The following is a 13,548-nucleotide window of genomic DNA, read 5'->3' as shown; positions in this document are numbered from 1 at the left end:
ATTATAATTTGCATATCAAGTGTCGTACCTAGGGACCACTCTGAGTGGCACCAGCGAATGGTGATTTCAGTTCAAATGAGGGAGCGATTCTGTTTAGGTGAGAATTCAGGAAAATTAGACGTGACCCTCAAGGGTAGTGCTCCTGGGAAATAAAAGGGCCTGATGTATTTTTTACTGGCCCCAGAGCGCTCTGTGGTCGTGAGCACAGCAAGGGCAGAAATGGGCTGCTAGATCTAAGATAAGAGAAGCTCTGGTCACCTGCGCAAAGGTCTGCTTCCTCTGCGCCAAAGGTCACATCGCAACAAGGAGAGAAGGCACAGAGGAAGGGCAAGCTATCTACTGAATGACGCCTGTCTACAAACACGATCTCATTTAACAATCTGGGGATAAGAACTGATACACCTAATGTACTAGAAAGACCTACACTCCAAAGGATGATATTCTGGCTTGAACGTGACTAAATCAACCCCTGCTCCCAGCCCGAGCCCCAGTTTCTTCATTTGTAAAATGAAGTCAACACTGACGCTGGCCAGTAGGGTAATCGTCAGGACCAGAGATGAGAAGTTAAGTGCCTCGTCCTGTGCCTTGTACACAGCAGATGCTTCAGACACATCAAGTCCACCACTGCCAAATCCTTGTACCCATACGTGCCGGGTACCAGACTCAAGACAGAGAGTAAGTGGATACTGGTGCAGACTTGCGGGGGCTCAGGTTCTAGCAAGGGAGAGGGCCGAGTGTTGTTGTGATGAGCACAGCAATGCTAGAACCACAGGCCCCTCACCTTATAGTCCCCCCTAAGGAATCCACTTGTGGTGGTCATGACAACGATAAGAGCAAAGTCTCACCACAAACAGCAACCTCAGTGCCATGCATCTGTGTGGTCCAGACTCTGCAGCAGGTGCCCCGCTAGGCAAACGGACACGACACACTGAGCCCTTCCACAAAGGCCGAAGCTGGACACACACAGACCCGCAGGGCCAACATTAACAAGGTCACCACAAAAAAGAGGAATCCAGATGAAATCCTCGGGGCTCCTCCTCCCCTATTGGAGTTGGGGGCTCCTCCTCCCCTACTGGAGTTTTGGGACTTTCTTAAAGTTCAGCCGAGGCCCTCCACATGAGAAAACCAAAAGGAAACACATACAGGAGAGCACGCACCTTCCCGCCTCCGAATTTCACTGATCTGCTCCTCCAGGGTCCTTTGCAAATTCCGATAGGCGAGTACATCCTGCTCTAGCTGCTTCCGCAAAGCAAAAATGCTGTTTAACTCAGTCTGCAGGCTGTTGATACTTGGTAAAGGAAGACACCAGAAAAAGTTTTTACTTAAATTCCAGTTAGTTAACATGCAGGGTAATATCAGTTTCAGGTGTAGAATAAATTTAGTGATTCAACACATCTGTATGTCACCCAAAGACACCAGCCATTTTCAAACAGACCTATTTGTGCTTTAAGATACAAAAGCCAACCAGCCTCCCCTCGACTGTTAGGTCATCAGTGGGTTTTTTTCCGATTATAAAAAGTAAATACATCCTTTTGGGAAGTTTGAAATACAAGAGCATAAGAAACTACCACGATCCCACTACCAATTAACATGGGGCAGGCTGCATGTCTTTTTTTAAGACTTTATTTTTAAGTAAACTCTCTACCCAAAGTGAGACTTGAACTCCCAACCCCAAGATCAAGAGTCACACACTCTACTGACTGAGCCAGACAGGCACCCCCAGACTGCATTTCCTCCCAATCTTTTTCCCTGAGTATTTTTACCAGGTGAAAATACTTGACGCATGATACTGAATTGTGTGTTCCTCATGTATTTCCCTGTATTTTTGGAAATTATTTGCAAGCTTCATTTTCAATGACTATGTAATATTAATCAGGTGAATGTCTCACTGTTTATTCGAACTGATCCTCTTATTAGTGGACATATGGGTCATTTCCAGGTTTTTGCTACAGGTATAAACAGGGAGAGATAATGTCATTCCCCAGAATATTTCTCTGTTTGGAGTAATGCCTTGCAAGGGCTTGGGTGTAGAAGGGGAGGCTCCCCAGAGCCTCAGTGTCACCTGGCGCCCAGGCTTCAAATGAGAGAAGGGAGAAGAGCAACTATGTCACTCCTGAAAGACATGGAACTGGGGATGAAACTGAGGGGCAGGAAGGAAGTGGAAGAAGAGAAGAAGGAGGGAGTTGGTAATAGGAGGGAAGAAAGGACTGATTCAGGGGCCAACAGAACTCGGCTTTCATAGGTCAGCCCCACTCACAAATGCATTGTGGGATGGATTTTTATTGGAGGTGGGGAGTGCCAAGTCACATCTGGGTCAGTGTGACACGGTGTGACCTGAACAGAGAGCCTGCGTGAGACCAGCAACCCAGAATTCAGAAGAGGCCATGAAAATGCACACCTCCCAGAATCTCCAGAAATCCTGGGGTGCTATTCAACAGAACTTTCTGGAAGTTAGAAGTGTTCTGTATATGCACTATAGGGTAGCCACTAGCTAAGAGTGTGCCTACTGAGCTGCTGAAATGCGGCTAACCACTGAGGAACTGGATGGATAATTTTTCTTAGTTCCAATGTTGATAGTCCCCTGGCTAATGGCTACTGATCTGGGTGGCGCAGACCCACCAAATGGGCTCTGGCTTCCGCCTACTGTGGCACATGGCCGGGATCTGAACTGAGTGCACCCAGCTCTCAGAGGAACAGAGACCCCAGCCAATATCTGCATAACATAAATGATGTTTCACTGAATATCTCCGTGCCTAAAGCCTTTCACATCCAGGTTCATTTCTTAAGCCCGATTCCCAGCAGTGCAATTACTGGGTCAAAGTATATGAACATTTTTCAAGACTAGCAAAACACATTAACAAATCAGAAAGCCTCCTTTCTTAAGTTCTGAAAAACACATCACTCCCTGTCCAGTGTCTGACCTATGGTTCCCTAAGAAGGTCCATCAACACCTTGAGACTATCTGCAAAAATGTAACATGTGGATCTTCCAAAGGAGAGAGCCAAGGAGCTTTCATCAGATTTTTCAAAAGGGGTCCAGAGCCCCAAAATGGCTAGGAGCTACTGCTCCAAATGTCCGTAATACAGACTCAAGCCCCACTCCCTTTCAGAGATTTCTTCCAGCTCCATCCATCAAACCGCACGTAGAAACCAACATATATCGGAAAGAAAATAAACCATTATGTCTAATCGTCTATGCTCGCCGCTTTGACGATGGTTCATGGTGAAGCGGTCTTCTTGCGAAGGAAGGGGCCCTACCAGCAGCTTGTACCTAGTTCCATTTCAAGACAATCATAATGATCAATTTGTAAGGCTGATGGAAAAACCTCACAGAGGTGTCACAGCACTCGCTTGGATGCAATTGTGCTGCAGAGACACTTAAGCAGGGGAAAAAAGGAAATTGTTTTAGCGAAGCTGCTGCGATTAGGGCTGAGGAACACTGACTGCTTCCCTCCCTCTTCCATTTTCTGACAGGGTGAAAAGTACACAGCTGCTGCTCCCGTGTCTGTCATTTATGTTCCCTAACTCCGGGGCCTTTTCAAGGTGTGAGGAGCTGGTGGAACAAAAGGTGTTCCACCTAGAAAGAAACAAAAGCCCTGTGCGTTCCTCCTTCTGCAGGGGGGGCGGGAGAAGGCACGGCAGGGCACGGCAGGGCACGGCAGGGCACGCCACCGCTAACTAGCTCTGTGACCCCGGGCAAGTCGGTTAAACTGCCTGAGTCCTGGCCGCCTTCCTCATCTGTGGAATGGGGACAATTCCTTCCCTTCAGGACAGTTTGAAGGATTAACTGTCAACTCTGTTGAGAGTTACATGGGAAAGAGTTTAGCACAAAGCCAAACACACAGATGCGTTATTTCCCTCCGTCCACACATCCGAGCGCCTCCCAAGTGAAAGAGGATGCTTGTAAGCCGAGCTTTCTGATTCTCCTGAGTTATAGTGGTGATTCCCATCTGGGGACAATTTAACCTCCCGAGAGAGATGTGGCACTATCTGGAGACACTGCTGGCCGTCATGCTGGGCAGGGGAGGGCGCTTCTGGAACGCAGTAGTAAAAGTTGAGGTGCTGTAAAGCATCCCACGCGGCACAGGACCCAGAGAAGCTGCGGGGATTTGGCCCGTCCCCCCCACCCCCACCCCAGCTTCCCAGCTTCACTCGGCCCTTCCCGAGCAGTAATGCCAAGCAGCTAAGGCTTCTGGAAAACGCTCATTTTCAGAGTGATGCCTACTCCCAGAATTTCACCAGCATGCTTCCGTTTTCTCTAAACTCACTTCAGATCAACAAATCTGAAAACAATCTCCTATCTCAGAAGACTGGACGCAGGTTTGGCGTGGGGTCGGGGGGGAGCTCACCCACTCAGCGCGTCCCACGTGCCCACTCCACCCAGCCGCGGCGACAGGCGCTGGGAAACGGAGCCGCTGAGGAGACGAGGTTCCGCCCTGAGGGGCACGCGGCTCTGATGAGGGGGCAGGCCGGTTACGGACAAGCACCCAAAGGGTGGCGGGGGCAGCCGTGAGGGCAGACAAACAGCAACAACAGCCTCCTCACAAGTGCAGTCCTCCAGAGGAATTCTCGAGGGGCCTCTGGGAGAGGGTGTGGGGGCCCAAGCGAAGGCAGAGGCAGGAAGGCATGCAGCCTGGAACAGTGAAAACCGTTCCAGCCCGAGTGAAAGGCTTCAGAGAAGGGGCAGTAAGGGGCGATATTTTAACTTTTTATTTTAGAAATTTTTAAACATACACAAATGAAAAAGAGCTCATACAAGAGCCCCTCCCCGTTTACTCACACCCAGCCCTGCCCACTAGGCAGCCATGGCTGCTCCTGTTCCCCCAGTATCCCCACCCACTTCCTCTGTTCCTGTATGGTTTTGAAATGAACCCCAGACCTTGTACCCTTTCACCTGGAACTACCCTTGTGTGTAGAGAGAAGATCACTGTGTGAGAAATCACTGAGGCCCAGAGGGCCCACCTGCCTGGGCACAGAGCTAGGATAGAGCATGACCACGCGCCTACCGGAGGCTCTCATCACCACACCTCCCTGGCGCCAGATCATCTCAGCAATCCTGTAAGACACAAGTCACTCCAGGACACAGAAACTTGTTGGAATCCCTGAGTGTGGCCACTCACCACCCGTGTCACTTTGGACAAGTCACCTCACCTCTCTCAGTGTTCATGGCCTCGTGGACCACGGGGATAACAATATTACCTCACAGAACAGCTCTGAGGATTGTATGAGATAATATACACAGAAGCACTTTCTAAATCTATGATAAGGAGAAGGGAGTTGGGGTAAATTGGAAGGGGAGGTGAATCATGAGAGACTATGGACTCTGAAAAACAATCTGAGGGGTTTGAAGTGGCGGGGGGGGGGTAGGAGGCTGGGATACCAGGTGGTGGGTATTATAGAGGGCACGGATTGCATGGAGCACTGGGTGTGGTGAGAAAATAATGAATACTGCTATGCTGAAAATAAATTAATTAATAAAAAAATTAAAAGTACAATAAAAACGAGTATTATTATTATTATTGTTATTTTTATCCTACATTCATTAGGATAAAAAAACAAACAATCCAAAAATCAGACAATTATTTATTTATTTATTTATTTATTTGAGAGAGAAAAAGAGAGAGTGCCTGGGGGGAGAGGCAGAGGAAGAGGGAGAGAAAATCTCAAACAGACACTGCACTGAGTGCAGAGCCTGGCATGGGGCTCGATCTCATGACTCTGAGATCGTGACCTGAGCCAAAACCAAGAGCCAAATGTTCAACCAAATGAGCCACACAGGTGCCTCAAAACCAGATAATTCTTGATATAAAATAGGGTTATGTGATTTAAGTAAGGCAACCATCATCCAAGGACTTTAAGCTCCCTAAATCAACGGGGAGGGCTTTGCTGCCTCAGACACGAACACTGTTTGTTCAAAATACGAGTGTCTGCGTATGTATATGATGCCCAAACAGTAACCTTACCTGTCTGGGTCCTGCAGAGACTTCACCAGATGAGTATAGATGTCCTGCTCCTTCTTCAAGACCTGAATCAGCTCTTCAGAGTCTAATTGCTGCTTTTCCTGGAAATGACAATGGGTATCTGACATGAAGGGAAGAATTTCAAAAGAGTACATCCTGACATTATGCAAACATATGTGGGTAGTTTACAAATCCAGACGGAGGTGATCCCCGGTGCCAGACCCTGGCTCAGGTCACAGTCAGAGAGCACCACCTGCAGGAGAAGTGGAAGAATGACTGTCACCGTGTCCCTCGGAACAAAGCCAGGAGGTGTGCTTCCAAATACTGAACAGCAGCTCTAAAAGGAGCATCGTTGCTGCCCAGCACAGCCCTCATGGAACTGCCACCCCTCAGGGCTGCTGGTCTTCTCTTCCTCGTCACTACCAACAGTGCCTTTCCACATTTGCTCTTGCTCCAAAGATGAGAAGTGCATCTACCCAAACCTGGTATTAGGGACAAGGGACTTACACTGAAGTAGAAAAGGCCAAGTGAGCTGCACTCTAAAGGCATCCCGAACGGAATGATGACAAAGGGATCGGAGACGGGTCTCTGCTGCTTACCAAGCATGTGACCTTAGAGACTAGCGAAAACCAGTGGGGGAAAGTCTGAACAGAGTATCGGGATATCTACATAGACCCAACACACCTCAAACTACTTATTAATGACAGGAAAAAAGAGGACCCATAGAGTCAAGACACCTAGAGGACACCACCTTCCTAAAGTTATCAAAGAAAGTCACCGTGGCCAGCAACGAGGCAAATCGAAATCATGTACCAGCAGACAGGACACAATGAGAGGACATGCCTGCCCAAGACACGGACCTGAACCCAACCAACGAGGCAACATCAGACAAACCCCAACGGAAGGACAATCTATGATGACTGGCTCGGACACTCCAGAAGTAGGAAGCGCTTGAAAGTCAAGGAAAGACGGAGAAACTATTCCAGACTGAAGACTAAAGAATCAAGATAGAGCAACGTGTGATCCTGAATTGGGTCCTCAGGCTATGAGGGGCTTGGTGGGACAAGCGGTGGAACAGCAGTGAGTCTGAGGGTCCGAAGTCATGGAGAGTCTGCTTATACCACTCCTGACGGCGTGCCGGGCTGAGCGGACAGTGTCCCTGCTCCCAGGAAGTACACACTAAAGTATTCAGCGGTGACAGGGCTCCACGTGGGCGACATACTCTCGGATGCCTCGGGAAAAGTAAGATCCTTGATTCCTGAAACAAGCCTGTAAGTGTGAAATTATTTCAGAATAAGAAAAGAACGTGAAAATAAATAGTTAGCGTGCAGAATATCTAGCACGGTGTCCTGCATGGACTGGACGCTCCCTGAACGCCGGGGTGGGGGTGGGGGTCCTTCCATGCCCGGGGATTGCACACTGAGGGCAGCCCCCGTCCTTCCTGCTGACCCAGGCTTGCTCCTAAAGTCAACACAGCACCTAGGACAGGGGCTTGTAACCCTGTAAAAACTGTGGGAGTACTGTTCCTGCCCCGAACCACAGCAGCATCCGCATTTTCCTGTGACCCGGCCATCAAAAGAAATAGCTAGTTTGTGTGTGTCCCAGGCACCTCGAGTATCCTGAAGTACTTACTCTCATCACTACTTCATAACCACGGTGGTACCACACTCACCCCACAATCTCGTCGTCGAGCACGTTAACAGAGAAGCGCCACTTCCAAAGCGCCTTTCTAAATACTCTGATGAGCAAATTTCAAATTTCAACACAGTTGGTTTCCTTTATAATGCTATGCATACATTTTACACATTTAAATCCTCTTCCAGCGAAGAAATCCCTGACTTCAGCAGACTACAGTGGGGATACAGAGGGCAAAAAAGGTCATGAGCCCCTGACCTGCAGGGATGTGGCTAAGCTTCTAGCCCTGAGCAAAACCAGGCAGAGGCACCACCTGCTGAGGGGAAGGGTTGCAAATGCAAAACCACCATTCTGGTCATGATAAGTCAGTTACCCAGACTGCTAGAAATGTCAGGCCCTTTTGTAAATCGTGCCACATGTCACTGGCACAAGGAGCTCCCATCTGCTTCGTGTGCACAGTGACAGTGTCATGTGGGATTCTCCCGGCTCCCACCTGTACACACCATGTGTGTCGACAGAGGGTCCTAGGGAAGAGCCCAGGCAAGAATCTAACAGGCTAACCAGACAACGTCAGCCACCATGCTCAGTGCTCCCTGGGCTTTTTCTCACTGAGTCCTCAAAACAACCCAATGAGCTTAGGTGCTACCCCTCCCCTCATTTCTGTGATGAGGGGACTGTGGCACAGAGCGCCATCAGCAGGCCCAAGGTCAGGGGGAGAGGTAGGGTGTGGGCCCAGGCAGCCAGACTCCGAGGCCTGTGCTGTTCAGTTCACCCATCAATGCTGCACACTGGACGCAGAGCACTGGGATGCTTGACAGGGTCACGTGGTCATGGGCAGCCATGTAAAAGGCAGCCAAAAATGACAGAGAAAATAAAAACCCACTGCTTCTTGAGAACTGACCATGAAGGGCAGTGATGGTTAAAAGTGTGTGACCCGGGGGTGCCTGGGTGGCTCAGTGGGTTAAGCCTCTGCCTTCGGCTCAGGTCATGATCCTGGGGTCCTGGGATCAAGCCCCGCATCCAGCTCTCTGCTTGGCGGGGAGCCTGCTTCCCCCTCTCTGCCTGCCTCTCTGCCTACTTGTGATCTCTCTCTCTCTGTGCCAAATATATAAATTAAAAAAAAAACTTAAAAAAAAAAAAGAGTATGTGACCCTACTAACTGTGTGACCTTGAGCGAGTTCCTCAACCTCTCTGTTTCAGTATCCGAACCTACAGATGAAGGTAATGACTCTACGTAGCTCAGAGGGTTGTGACAGAGATTTAATGACTTAATCTACACAGAGTTCGCACAGTGATGCCTGGAACAAAGTCAATACTTGGTAAGTGTCAGCCATACTTCTATTCCTATGTCCTGGGACTTTGCTGGGCACTTTACACATATCATCTCTAAATGAAACCAGGGAGGTGTGTTAAGCTTCCCATTTTTCAGATGAAAAGACTGATTCTCTGAGAAAAGAATATTCGTTTGAGTCCATCCAGCTAATAAGTGGCAGTCAGATTTGTGCTCAGGTATGTCACTTCAAAGCCAGTCAGGAAGGGCTAGGAAAAGAAACAGGTAAATACGGACTTCTGTTGCACGGAGTAGACTCCAGACGTGGAATGCAGGTGCCCAGTGAAACAATCCTGACTCTGTGGCCCGTGTCTTAACCGGATGGCGGTGAGCCAGGCCGCAGAGGACACCCTGCAAGGTCAGGGCCGGGATGTCTGGCTCAGCTCCCCTCTACCCTTCTGGCCAGCAGCTCCTCCAAACCCTCTCTCCCAAGCCCCCAGCCTCCCCCCACCAGCTGACCCACACCTGCCCTTCCCTTCTCCCTGTTCTTCCTTCTCAGTGGAACGAAGGAAGCCCTCTGTCTGCGTTCCCGGGGTGGGGGGGGGAAGGGAGGGGAAGCTCCTCCCCTCTGCAGAGACCGTCATTCACCCCTCTCCACTGCCACACTCCCAGCACCCTACAGGGTCTGCTTAGGCCAAATTCTCACCAGGAGGCCTTCCTTGACTGAGAAAAATGCCCTCTTCTGGCCCCCAGGGTACTCTGTTCACTTTCACTCCAGAGCCAGTGTACCAACCACCTGGTGACAGGCCCAAGGGCCCCGTGTTGGCAGCTGTGTCCCCAGCCAGGCACAGTACCTGGCGCAGACCAAATGCTGCCCCAGATACTTGCTGACCTGATGATTAAGTAGGTAAGAGGAAAACACAGGGACCAACGTGAATCTTAAGAGCAGAGATTCCTGTGGATATTTTACATAATGGAAGTCAGAGTGAGTCAACGTCTTCCTAGAAGCAAATAGCTCACCCATGTTAAATAAATGAACTCTACAGAGCCATTTGGGTCCCATTTCATCAATCACCTATTCCCCTGCGTTGAATCATGCCCCATTAGAATGAAGTCATTTGGCTCCCTCAGCAGAGCTGACAAACTGGCAGATCTCCTTGGCATAGAGGCAGTGGGCCCAGGCTGCCCCGAGGGGAGAGACAAGAAGCACCTGCTCAGCAGGAACAAGCCACCGCACCCCAACTCCTGCTCCTCCAAATAAGAAACAAACCAGACAGGGGCCTCTCATCCCAAAGACCATGACAGTCACACACCTACCGGTGTCTGACTCTGTGGTTTATTCCCCACGGCCCTTGGTGACCACCTAGCTCACCACTTCCCTGTGTCATCTGAAAACAGTCCCTAAAACATGGGGGCAAGACCCTGGAAGAGGACTCGCTCAGTGAGCCATGCCCCTGGACCCATGCCAAACCAGGATGATTCTGTCTTCAGATTCAGAGATTTCAACTGAGAAACCAGAAGTCCGGGACGCTGGGTGTGTGTCACATCAAACACAGCCCTAGAATCTAAGGCTTCTGGCGTCCACAGGGCCGCTACAGTCTCACCCTGTCCAAGGCATGGCTACTCACTCAGCTCTCGCGGGGCACCTGGGAGAGCCCCTGGCGTACCAGCAGTAAGTACTCCCTTCCAGCACTGTTGCTGTGACCACACGACTCAATGTTGGATTCTACAGCTTCCACTCAGAGAGCCTTAACTAGTGACTAATGCATTCAGTTATTTCCAGTCCTATCGGGACATAAGCATGGAAGTCCCCCAACTACAGATCAGGAAGGTGAGTTTCAGACAGATTAAGTGACCTGCCCGAGGTCACAGAGCTAGAAAGAAGAACTGACATTCCAACACCAAATCCAGAGCATTCCCTGCTCTGCCGGGCTTCCTCAATGATTTGAAGGAAACACATGTAAGGCGCAGACCACAATCCGAAGGGACGGCAGATATGTAAAGAGAAAGCTTAATGGCTCCCCTCTTGGTAAGCAGGGCAATTTAGCGGCCTCGTAGATGGATGGCGTCTGCTTTGGTAGGTATGTCACAGCTCAGCAACAAAGACATTTATTTTAATACTCAGGAAACTCAGCACTGATGTCCCAACCATCTCAATAGCCAGGCTATAAATCTCTGGCCACACCACAAGTTAAATACAGTCAGTGTGCTTTCCTCCCCGTTCTTCAATTCCCTGATCACCCAGAATTAATTCTCAGGATCACCCAGTGATTAGAGGCAAAAGAGACTGCCCCGAGTCCACGGAGACCTCATCACAGCCTCAAGTTCTTTGTAGAAATGGGCAGAGGATAAACCCTAAATCAACACAAAGTGGCCAAAGGCACTGCAGAAGAAATCCACGTTTTCTAGAGAGAAAGAAGTACAGCACACCTTTCTTGGGGAGGAGAAAACCATAGGCTGTAACAGTCAGGACTGTGTAGACGCGGGCACCAAGAAATTTATAATTCCAAAACGATCATTTATAATTCTTTATCCACAATTTGCAATTAGTCTTGCAGAACAGAATTAAAGCCTTTGCTGAAGTACTTGGGCATTCTGCACAGTAATTTAAACATCACCAGGATCCAAGTGTAACTGAAAATGATATGACTTTTTACATGTGGTTCTGTGAAGTGCAGACAGCGCCCAGTGCAAGAAACCAAAAAAGTGGTAGCTGATCAAACTAGTGAGATGAAACTGTAAAATACTCAGCCTGTTCAATAAATCTATAAACATCTCATTCAACATTTAGACACATTTTCTATGACTGAAACGGGATTCAAAATAGCAAAGTTTGATGAAATGCACTCAAATCAGTGAAGATCTGTCCATCTAAAACACCGTGATGGGCTGCTACCTTGTTTCAAAACACTGAACTGTGCCTTATTACAGGTTTTTTTTTTCAAAGATCTTATTTAGGGGCACCTGGGTGGCTCAGTGGGTTAAAGCCTCTACCTTTGGCTCAGGTCATGATCCCAGGGTCCTGGGATCGAGCCCCACATCGGGCTCTCTGCTCCGCAGGGAACCTGCTTCCTCCTCTCTCTCTGCCTGCCTCTCTACTTGCTTGTGATCCCTGTGTGTCAAATAAATAAATAAAGTCTTAAAAAAAAAAGAAGATCTTATTTAGTTATGAAAGAGTGTGTGAGCAGGGGGAGGGGCAGATCAGGAGGGAGAGGAAGAGGATCTCAAGCAGACTCAGCACTGAGCGTGGAGTCCCATGTGGGCTCAATCTCATGACTCTGAGATCATGACCTGAGCCAAAACCAAGAGTCGGATGCCTAACCAACTGAACCACCCAGGCGCCCCCAGGTTAGTGTGCATCCTAACAGCCAATTAAACTTGGCCAAAATCGAGTAACTATATGCAAGATTGACTCACCCTCTGAGATTTAGTTATTGGACGTGCCTGACATTCCCCAAGTGGTGACAGAGCCCAGAGAAATATCCTGGCCTCCAGACTTCTGGCCCAGCCCAGGAGTTCCCCTACTCCATGCTGACACTTTCATTCAAGAGAAACGGCAAGATGCAAGTCCGCGAATGGTCAGAGTTAAGAAAAAGTCCCCACTTGCAGCCACTGATGCCCCCCAGAGCAGGGCTGATGCTGAGCTGACCCACAGCCCAATGGCTACTACCAATGACCCAACCAGCCCAGTGGCCCCAGCCCCTCCCCCAAAATCCCTCAGGGACCTCAGGGACCTCTCCAAGAGCCAGTAACTAGAGCGTTGGTCTCTGCACGAGAGCAGGGACTCCAGCCCCACTGCCTGAGCCTGTTCTGATGCCCGTGCTGCACCGGTTGTTAATTATTTTGAAAATCACCCTTCACAAAACCACAAGTCTGATCAGAGCCATTCATCAAAGAACTAATTTGCGTAAGAGAGCTCTCTGTCTTCGGAATGTATGGACTTAATTAAAGCCAGGTTTAAAAAAACAAAACTTGGCCTACGATGAGCTCCTTTCCTTTCCCGTATCTGGCTGCCGAGTTGCATTACATGCAAGCTGGGGCGGGGGCGTGGATTCAGAACAATCTGTATGCGTCTCTCGCAAACCAATCTAATTAATCATTCATTCATTCACTCAACAAATACGTACTAGGCCAAGGACTGGGCTAGGCATTGGGATTTAGACATGAATCCCAGTTCCTTAACCTAAAGTGCCCAACCCTGGTGTGTAGGGGCTCCGGTGAGGGCAGCAGGAAGGCGAATCCTGTAACATCAACGCAAGGATGGGCATGCAAAGTGCCGTGTACCAGGGAGGAAGAGATGTCGCTGCCAAGCAGCCTCAGGGAAGGGGACAGCAGCGGGGCACTTTCAGGGATGTTCAGGAGTCACCCAGTAAACAAGAAAAGCCATTCCAGGCAGATGGAACAGCATATACAAAGGCCCAGGGAGAGGTGCAGACACAGCGTTTTCAGAAACATGCAAGAAGTCAGCTGTCATTAGAGATGATGCAGAGCGACCTGAGGCCACACCAGGAAGGGCTTGCTGCCTCAGTTTCTGTGTGTATTCGGACAGGAAAACTTTCTTAACGTAGAAATGACATACAAAGAGATTACACAGCTGAGAGGTAAACGCTGGGACAGCAAATACGGGGCTCATCTCTAACTAAGCTGTGATTTACCAGTTTCCTGTGTGGTACAAACACCAGCA

At 49.3% G+C, this 13,548-nt stretch overlaps 1 protein-coding gene across 2 annotated transcripts in view; it reads right to left on the bottom strand.

The window, feature by feature from the left end:
- CDK5RAP2 (CDK5 regulatory subunit associated protein 2) overlaps positions 1-13,548 on the bottom strand; it is a 168,972-nt gene that overhangs the window by 77,558 nt on the left and 77,866 nt on the right. For both annotated transcript variants that reach the window (XM_044265030.1, XM_044265031.1), the window contains exons 15-16: positions 5,963-6,060; positions 1,158-1,288 (exon numbers count right to left, since the gene is read on the bottom strand). In XM_044265030.1, the coding sequence (XP_044120965.1) occupies positions 1,158-1,288; positions 5,963-6,060 (229 nt within the window). The remainder of the gene's footprint in view (positions 1-1,157; positions 1,289-5,962; positions 6,061-13,548) is intronic.

Source organism: Neovison vison, chromosome 9 (assembly GCF_020171115.1).
Source record: "Neovison vison isolate M4711 chromosome 9, ASM_NN_V1, whole genome shotgun sequence".
NCBI lineage: Eukaryota > Metazoa > Chordata > Mammalia > Carnivora > Mustelidae > Neogale > Neogale vison.
Note: the sequence above shows the minus strand (reverse complement) of the source record. Positions and strands in the feature narration are given on the sequence as shown.